At 41.9% G+C, this 9,603-nt stretch overlaps 1 protein-coding gene across 2 annotated transcripts in view; it reads right to left on the bottom strand.

Moving 5' to 3' along the window:
• Window positions 1-3,563: 3,563 nt before the first annotated feature.
• The window catches only part of C1D (C1D nuclear receptor corepressor), a 108,446-nt gene continuing 102,406 nt past the window's right edge, over window positions 3,564-9,603 (bottom strand). For both annotated transcript variants that reach the window (XM_063918407.1, XM_063918408.1), the window contains exon 5: window positions 3,564-3,865. In XM_063918407.1, the coding sequence (XP_063774477.1) occupies window positions 3,692-3,865 (174 nt within the window). In that variant the 3' untranslated portion in view covers window positions 3,564-3,691. The remainder of the gene's footprint in view (window positions 3,866-9,603) is intronic.

Here is a 9,603-nt window from a genome sequence, read left to right as displayed (position 1 = left end):
ACGTTGATGTCCTTTTCATAAATGGTGTTAAATAATAAAATACAATGAATATTTTTAAGTATTTATTTACTAGCAGTTATTTCTATAGTGCACACATATTTCATATACAGAAAATATTTCACCATTCATATCAGTCCCAGCCCCAGTAGATCTTACAATCTATATTCCCTACCACATGTACACGCAACATTCATGCTAGGATTAATTTTATTCAGAGCCAATTAACCTACAAGTATATTTTGGGATTGTAGGAGGAAACCGTAGCACCCAGAGGAAACTCACACAAGCACAGGGAGAATATATAAACTCCACACAGTTAGGGCTATGGTGGGAATATTTTACAAATAAAATATGAGAGAGATTAAATATATAAGCAGATACATGGATTCCAGGGAATGTGTTTAAAAATAATCTTTACAAAATTTTAACTGTAATTTCCCTATAAAATTTCTCTTTTTACAAGGCTGGAATGGTAATTATTAACCCTATTTCCTCACATTAATTCACCCTGGCATGTAAGTGACATAAAAAAAAAAAAACCACACACACACACCTGTTTTCACAATGGGTGTGCACATATGTTGGCAAGGCTTGCCATTCATCCGTTCAAAATTCAGGCTGAGTTTACTGCCAAAATATAGGAAGCATATGCAAAGCTTAAGTAGATGTTTCTCCTCTTACCTTAATGAACAATACAGGTACAGCTGCCATATAAACAATAACTGTACCACAAATATATACTTCACACAGAACATGCCTTTTCTCCTATTATGTGTGCCCACATTAACTTGTATCACTTTAAGATTTGTTATTCTAATGATAACTTAAACGAAAAAGCCATTTTATGTGAATTATGACTATCGCCAGTTCATTTACTTAGCAGACAGTGTTAAACACCAACACTGGGGAACATTTTTAAAGTGCACCAATGGCCCAAAGCAAAATACCTTCATTTGCCACTAATGTGCCGCAATGGTCCACTATTCTCCCAACAAGAGGCACGCCTACTCTATTTCTCGGGAGTAGCCTCTACAAACTACTGTATAAATCCTAGAAAAAGTATTTTGTGTGGCTCTACTGCGCAACCTTCCTTTGCAGCCTATGTGAAATGCTCTGGTCTCCCCAAGACTAACTGAAATGCAAGTAGTTTGGTATGTCACAGTGGGCGCTGGAATGTTTTTTTCAAAAAACTATGTGTTTAGTAGATAAATATACATGAATAGAACAATAAATAAATATTAAAAACACACAAAGACAGACAATATGCAACGGTGGATGTAATCACAGCGAGTTATCCTGAAAACATGACATAAATATAGGGATAAATCCCATATGTCTTTGAACCAATTAGCACTTGGTAAGAAGATAGAATCTTTGGAGACAGTTTTCAATTGTCCAGATGTGTTAAACTGGGAGTGATCTTACCCTGGTGCTATCTTTGCAGAGTGCAGTCCAGACTACACACCCTGCTGGACTCCAAGGCTTTAAACTGGGCAGTCTATCCCCTGGTCCTGATGGTCCTTTGAGAGTCACTTGGTGGTCACTCCCAATGCGTTTCAAGCCTATCTGACCCTTTATCAAGGTATAGTGACTATAGGGAGTAAGGGACTCCTTTTAAATGATTGTATCCCAGCATCTGCGTGTACCCGCTACTTCCGATTTGCAGGTGCCTCTCTTCCTGTGTAGTCTCCGTGGTTGGACTACAAGCCCAGAGCTGCTCTCCGGTAGCCACATCCCACCATATCAAACCTTACGCATGTGAAACATGAATTTGTCATTTACAGAAGTACAAGCGGAGCACCCAGAGGAAATCCTTGAACATGGGTAGAACGTACAAAAAACTGCATCCTGGTCACACTTTTACTCATGACTGCAGCAATACTCACCACTGTGCTGCTCCATTACAGCACAGTGGTAAGCATTGCTACACTGCAAACAGGAGTAAAAGTCTGACCAGGAGGCAGTAGTTTATACGTTCTACCCATGTTCAAGGGTTTCCTCTGAGTGCTCCTTTTTCCTCTTGCTGTTCAAAAACATAGCTAACAGGATTCTGGCTAAATTGCCATTTGTGTGCGGTGTTAATGTTTGTGCCTGTGATAAGGAACTTGGTGCACAAACTGATGGGAAGTAATAAATAAAAGAAAAAACAAAACCACCACTGATTACTTTGATCCCGTCACTAGATAATTGTATAAAAATAGTGAATTAAAATATAGAAAAAGATATAAATAAAATAACCAATTCAGATAAAGCCAGTTATGTGTCTGGCTATTACAATTAAAACAAAAACAAAGAAGAAAAGACTGAACATGCCTACAATGGAAATATTAAATTATTATTTATCTCCTTTTCTGATAACACAACAAGATTCTCTTTACCACAAAAAACATTTCTAAAAAAACAAAACAAACCTACATCTTTCTTGAATTATATAAGTACTCTTTGGACAGGATGTCAGTCCGCCGAAGTGTGTGATGCCGGATGAAATCTGACTTTTTTTTTTAAAGAGGCAATCATTTACAAAGCATAACAATGCCTTGTAAATGATTACGACTTTATAAAAAAAAATTAAAAAAAATCACCCGAGTTCGGCCGCATCCCGCACGTTGAGCGAACTCGGATGTCATTACATTCCGCCCTTTTTGTTTGTTCATATGAACTCGATTACTGTCACAGTCTTTAAAATATGAGAGCACTGATAATACAGCGCTCTGTTTACTCCTTTGGGTTAATAAAGCATCCTTGGATAGTTAGAATACAATTACCTGCTCATCTACTGCCCAGAGAAATCAGAAGCTTCTTTAGGGGGACTACCTCCAGTTATCATTCAGTCCTCATTTGTAGTGGCTGTGTTTATCCTTGTAGTTCGTAATATCTCAAATCGGCAATCGGCTTACTGAGAGCAATACGGATCTCAGGTGCACATGGAGACCTCCGTTGGTGCGGTCTCTCTCAGAATGCAGTTTGAGTGGTAAGCTGCTCATTGCCCATTCACCTCCCCGCCAGATCGTATTCACTCGGAGGAGTATTAATTGGTGTTTCCCATGCCTCCGTGACGTCACCGATTCCTACTGAATAGATAGGCTGCAATCTCAAGGGGGACCAGTCATGTGACCTGCGCTAGGGATCTCGGCGATCACCATGCCGACGCCGGAATCCCGGCCACCTACCAGCTCGACAATCGGCATACCGACTGACAGGGACTATTCCCACTCTTGGGTGTCCACGACATCCGTAGAGTGGGAATAGAACCTGTGGTGAGCGCAACGAGCCACCAAACTCTCAAGGGGCTTTATTGCGATTGTTCCCCCCTCCCCCTAACAAGGGGCTTTGTTGCGCTCGCCCTCCCCACTGCCGGCATTCTGCTGCTGGGATCGGTGTGCTGCCCGCTGGGATTCCCAGCGCCAGTCTCCCAGCCCCAACACCTCATAAACATTACTTCCTCACACAAAAGGACAGTCCCCACTGTGATAAGGTGACAGAAATACTAAAAGCTAATATGCATACTAACAGACACAACAGCAAACGTGAAAGGATTAAAACAATCTCTTATGAAATGTTACTTTTCATTTAAAAAAACAAAACAATATTTTATTGCTTATACACACTTTTAGCAGTCAATGAATTGAGAAGGGAAAATAATAATGAGACAACAATGATCGCAAGTTTGCAAAACAGATGCCTAACCGCGCTATTTGTGCTTTGATTTGGATTTGCGCTCCTTCTTGGGGGCAGACACTTCCTCTGCAGCAGGGTCACAGAGAGCATGCTTTATAAATCTCTTGACGGCTCCCGTGTCAATTCTGGCTGCTTTCTTCCGATCAGTTATTTCTTTGACTCTGTTCATGTAGCTTCGTATTCTTTCCTATAACACAAAATGTAAAGCTTGCATAAGAAGACATAACAAAGAGGCATGGCTCAAATAAATATTCCTCTGACAATGGCAAATATATTTTACACCAATCTAGCATAAAAAATGTAATTAATGACATATCTGAAGTGCTCCCTTTTCCTGGGTACACACTGGGCGATATTTCAGCCGTTCGAACGGCCGATATATCACAAGCCAGTTGGCAGGTGAGTACACCCAGACATATTGCGTCAGCTGTGCAGCACAGCCGATATATCTGAAGACAGATGGGCGGTTTGCCAAATACTGCTGAAATGTAAAACAAAGTAGAACCATATAGTACTATTGCATGACTTTTTAAGTGTATATTGAAAAATAAATAAATACTTCAATCGTGCTTAATTATCGTGCTTGTCATGCGTAGAGGGGTCTGGTTTAACCGCGTAAAGCAGCTAAACCTGACCAAACTAATAGGCGCAACGTGAAAAGTCCAGTTTGAGTGATTAAACAGGTCACTTTTCGCTCATTTCAGCTGAAGAGCTGAAATTCAGGCGCCGACAGCCGATTGCGCCTAAACGGAGCAATAACTGAATAGTTCCGTTAGAAGCCATCTACTGGCTGCCGGCGCTCTAAACAACTGAATATCACCCTACAGTCTCCAATTTGCCACTGATCACAGACTAAATTCTGAGGACTCATTCACACAAATGCACTGGGAATATGGATAAAGAATAAAAGGAAGCTAAAAATGCACCTGGTAATGCCATTTGTAATACACTGCTCAAAAAAATAAAGGGAACACTTAAACAACACAATGTAACTCCAAGTCAATCACACTTCTGTGAAATCAAACTGTCCACTTAGGAAGCAACACTGATTGACAATCAATTTCACATGCTGTTGTGCAAATGGAATAGACAACAGGTGGAAATTATAGGCAATTAGCAAGACACCCCCAATAAAGGAGTTGTTCTGCAGGTGGTGACCACAGACCACTTCTCAGCTCCTATGCTTTCTGGCTGATGTTTTGGTCACTTTTGAAAGCTGGCGGTGCTTTCACTCTAGTGGTAGCATGAGATGGAGTCTACAACCCACACAAGAGGCTCAGGTAGTGCAGCTCATCCAGGATGGCACATCAATGCAAGCTGTGGCAAGAAGGTTTGCTGTGTCTGTTAGCGTAGTGTCCAGAGCATGGAGGCGCTACCAGGAGAAAGGCCAGTACATCAGGAGACGTGGAGGAGGCCGTAGGAGGGCAACAACCCAGCAGCAGGACCGCTACCTCCGCCTTTGTGCAAGGAGTAACAGGAGGAGCACTGCCAGAGCCCTGCAATATGACCACCAGCAAGCCACAAATGTGCATGTGTCTACTCAAACGATCAGAAACAGACTCCATGAGGGTGGTATGAGGGCCCGACGTCCACAGGTGGGGGTTGTGCTTACAGCCCAACACCGTGCAGGACGCTTGCATTTGCCAGAGAACACCAAGATTGGCAAATTCGCCACTGGCGCCCTGTGCTCTTCACAGATGAAAGCAGGTTCTCACTGAGCACATGTGACAGACGTGACAGAGGCTGGAGATGCCAAGGAGAACGTTCTGCTGCCTGCAACATCCTCCAGCATGACCGGTTTGGCAGTGGGTCAGTAATGGTGTGGGGTGGCCATTCTTTGGGGGGCCGCACAGCCCTCCATGTGCTCGCAAGAGGTAGCCTGACTGCCATTAGGTACCGAGATGAGATCCTCAGACCCCTTGTGAGACCATATGCTGGTGCGGTTGGCCCTGGGTTCCTCCTAATGCAAGACAATGCTAGACCTCATGTGGCTGGAGTGTGTCAGCAGTTCCTGCAAGACGAAGGCATTGATGCTATGGACTGGCCCGCCCGTTCCCCAGACCTGAATCCAATTGAGCACATCTGGGACATCATGTCTCGCTCCATCCACCAACGCCACGTTGCACCACAGACTGTCCAGGAGTTGGCGGATGCTTTAGTCTAGGTCTGGGAGGAGATCCCTCAGGAGACCATCCGCCACCTCATCAGGAGCATGCCCAGGCGCTGTAGGGAGGTCATACAGGCACGTGGAGGCCACACACACACACACACACACACACACACACACACACACTACTGAGCCTCATTTTGACTTGTTTTAAAGGACATTACATCAAAGTTGGTTCAGCCTGTAGTGTGTTTTTCCACTTTAATTTTGAGTGTGACTCCATGGGTTAATAAATTTGATTTCCATTGATAATTTTTGTGTGATTTTGTTGTCAGCACATTCAACTATGTAAAGAACAAAGTATTTAATAAGAATATTTCATTCAGTCAGATCTAGAATGTGTTATTTTAGTGTTCCCTTTTCTTTTTTTTTTGAGCAGTGTATATTTTCCCATGTATTCCTACCAACACAACCAAATGTACTGGTAGCACGTCAATGAATATGAAATAGGGAATCCTTGGTTCTGACATTGTAAAAGTGGTGGGGAATGGTGAATAATTATATGGGGGCATATGTAATAGGCTCCTAATTTGCCAGAGGTGAAGGGTATCTTACGATCTTTTTTTAAATCTGTAATCGTTTAAAAGGCACGGTTTTAACTTGTAAATGATTGCCGCTTTGAAAAAAACCTCAGAGAGATTAGCCGGCATCCTGCACCTCCAACAAACTCCGACCCTATTACATATGCCCCAACGGTCTCTTAATGGTCCTAAAATTAATGCACTATTCATGCATTTTTTAACACGTGAAACTGCATAAATTACAGGCAGGTATGAATGACCTTTGAATGTAAAATCCACTGGGCAAAACCACGTGCACTGCAGGCAGGGCAGATGTAACATGTGTAGAGAGAATTAGATTTGGGTGAGTTATATTGTTTCTGTGCATGGTAAATACTGGCTGCTTAATTTCTACACTGAAATTTAGATTTCACTTTGATCACATCCCACCCAAATCTAACTCTCTGCACGTTACATCTGCCCCACCTGCAGAGCAGCATGGGTTTGCCCAATTGCTAACTTTATTTGTTTGCCAACAACTCTGAATAACCCCCATTGTAATGAATTATTATTTTTTTTGTTTAACTTGGCACCACCGCATGCTATAGGATCCCGGTGCAAACTAACGTGCCTAGTTTGTGCTTCAGAGTCGACTTGGGGAGGAGGGGGTGGACAACGACGACGACTGCCCTCCTATACATAAATACTCTCAGAACACATTACTGGTGCTTACAGATGACAGGCACTGGGAGTGCTGAAGCAGAGGACAGAACAGAGGACAGGCTAAACACTATTTATTTATTTTTTAAAGAGGCCAAAACTGGGTTCAATTTGTTACGAACTTGTACAAGGAACATTCCCTAATTGGTTAAAAAAAAAAAAAGGACGGCACAGATTCGGAGCTTCCATGTTATTCCTGTGTGTGGGTTACCTTCGAGTTATTTCGTATTCGCCCACAGTCCATAAAACCACTGACGGAATGGTCCGGTGTGTGTGTTTTTTGTGTGGAAGAGAATTTTGACTGTAAGCTCTGGGGTTAGGAGTGATGTGAATGATTAAACTTTATAAAAAAAAAAGCATGGGATACTAAAACAGGACTGAAGCAAACAAAATACAGGCATAAATGGCAGGATCCATGTTAATACTATCAGTACTGTGACTCATAACTTGCTGCATTAGAAGTATGTGAAAGGGCATATTGAGAATTCTACATCTATAGGGTCCGTATGATAGACTGGTGGTTAAGTGACAGGTGTAAACAGATATGATCAAACAAAAAAACAGATGACATCACTTGGGGGGCGGGGAATAATATATTTTTTAAATTCACTATTACTCCTCAGTGACGAGTAAAAACTACAGCCAGTTAATTTTCATTTATATTCCATATTTCAAATCAGCGATGTGCTTTGATGTTCAGCTGGCACGGAATGGTGAAATACACAGCGTATATATTCAATCTGTGCATTCAGTTTAATGGAACAAAAAAAGACAAACCAAAGAGATTTATTAGAAGTTGTAAATATGTCACTTATACATGATTACTGGACAGTACACATTGCTGCAGATGCCAAAAAAGCTTTTAGCTTTGTTGCGGAACAAAATTCTTAACTGTTGAGAAAATGAATTAGTGAGGGAATTGGATGAGCGGTACAGAAGTGAATGGATGCGAGTGTGTGCAACTGGGACAGCTCTCTCCTCCTTGCTAGTAAATCACTGCCTGTAATATTTATGGTGTTAAACAGGAATGCAGAAAGCCCAAGTATGATTTAAGCATTTACACAAAGATCATCTTAATAGAACATTTCTCACTAATATCTCTTGGGCACAAAATAAGTAAAATAAATATATATATATATATATATATATATATATATATATATATACATATACATACACACATACATATACACATACACATACATGCATACATACATACATACACACACACACACACACACCATGTATGCGCCCCGGCACTCCACTCACTGGTGCCTTGCTGCGGTGCCCTCCTTGTGAGTTGGCAAACTCACCATGATGCAATGGACAAATACAGGCGGCACTCACAGGCTTGAGACGTGCAAAAAAAAGCCACCCTCACGGGTGAGCTGTTTATTTAAACGTGCAGGTTACGTTTCTGGGACGTATCCCCTTCCTCAGACAACATGAAAGTGCAAAATAGCATACATATATACCCTAAACATTTACACATTAAACATTACACTGCACACTCTAGCTCTGAGTGAGCGCATTGAATTCATGTGTGCTTATGTTGTTTATTTGTTACACAATATCATGTCTTCATGATTCTGTTTTATTTACATTGTTGTGATAAGTGTCAATATTGGTTTATTGTTATGCTATGTTTTCACAGTTCTTGGTGCATTACCATGGGAACCGGCCAGCCTGACAACGTCACTTCCTGGCCGGCTGTGACGCCGATACCGGAAGTGCGGGACAGGGGAGGCCAGGGAGCTCCGTGGTCCACGCGGCTGAGAGTCATTTGTGGGGGTAAGTGGCGCGCACACACACACACACACACACACACACACACACACACACACACACACATATATACAGTCACAGGGTTGGCGAAACTGGGAGAGAGATATCCACTGACCCCATATCACAAAACCAGGCGGCACTCCACGGGTTTAAGTATAGAAGAAAATCTTTATGTGAAAAACAACATGGGGGTCTAACGTTTCAACACCGCGGCGGGTGTTTTTTTCAAGGACACATGGTGAAGCATGTGTCCATGTGTCCTTGAAAAAAACACCCGCCGCGGTGTTGAAACGTTGGACCCCCATGTTGTTTTTCACATAAAGATTTTCTTCTATACTTAAACCCGTGGAGTGCCGCCTGGTTTTGTGATATGGGGTCAGTGGATATCTGTCTCCCAGTTTCGCCAACCCTGTGACTGTGTACATCAGAAGGAGGGCACCCCGGTATTGAGTTGAGATCATCGAGTGCCAACTAGACTGCACTATATATATATATATATATATATATATATATATATATATATATATATATATGTACACACACACACCTTATTTTTAAATAAACCAAATATAAACCTGGCAGACAAGCAATTATACAATTTGATGACATGTTAATTTGTGTGTGAAATCAAACAGTCCTGTGTGGTCAGCTTAATACTGAGACGGGAGAGAAGAAATGTTGAAGAGGCACCAAGCATTAATACCTTATCTAAAACCTTTCTGTCCCTCATACATTTCCCCACCCTCTCAGTGT

The sequence above is a fragment of the Pseudophryne corroboree genome, chromosome 4, assembly GCF_028390025.1.
Source record: "Pseudophryne corroboree isolate aPseCor3 chromosome 4, aPseCor3.hap2, whole genome shotgun sequence".
NCBI lineage: Eukaryota > Metazoa > Chordata > Amphibia > Anura > Myobatrachidae > Pseudophryne > Pseudophryne corroboree.
This window is presented reverse-complemented; position numbering and strand designations above follow the sequence as displayed.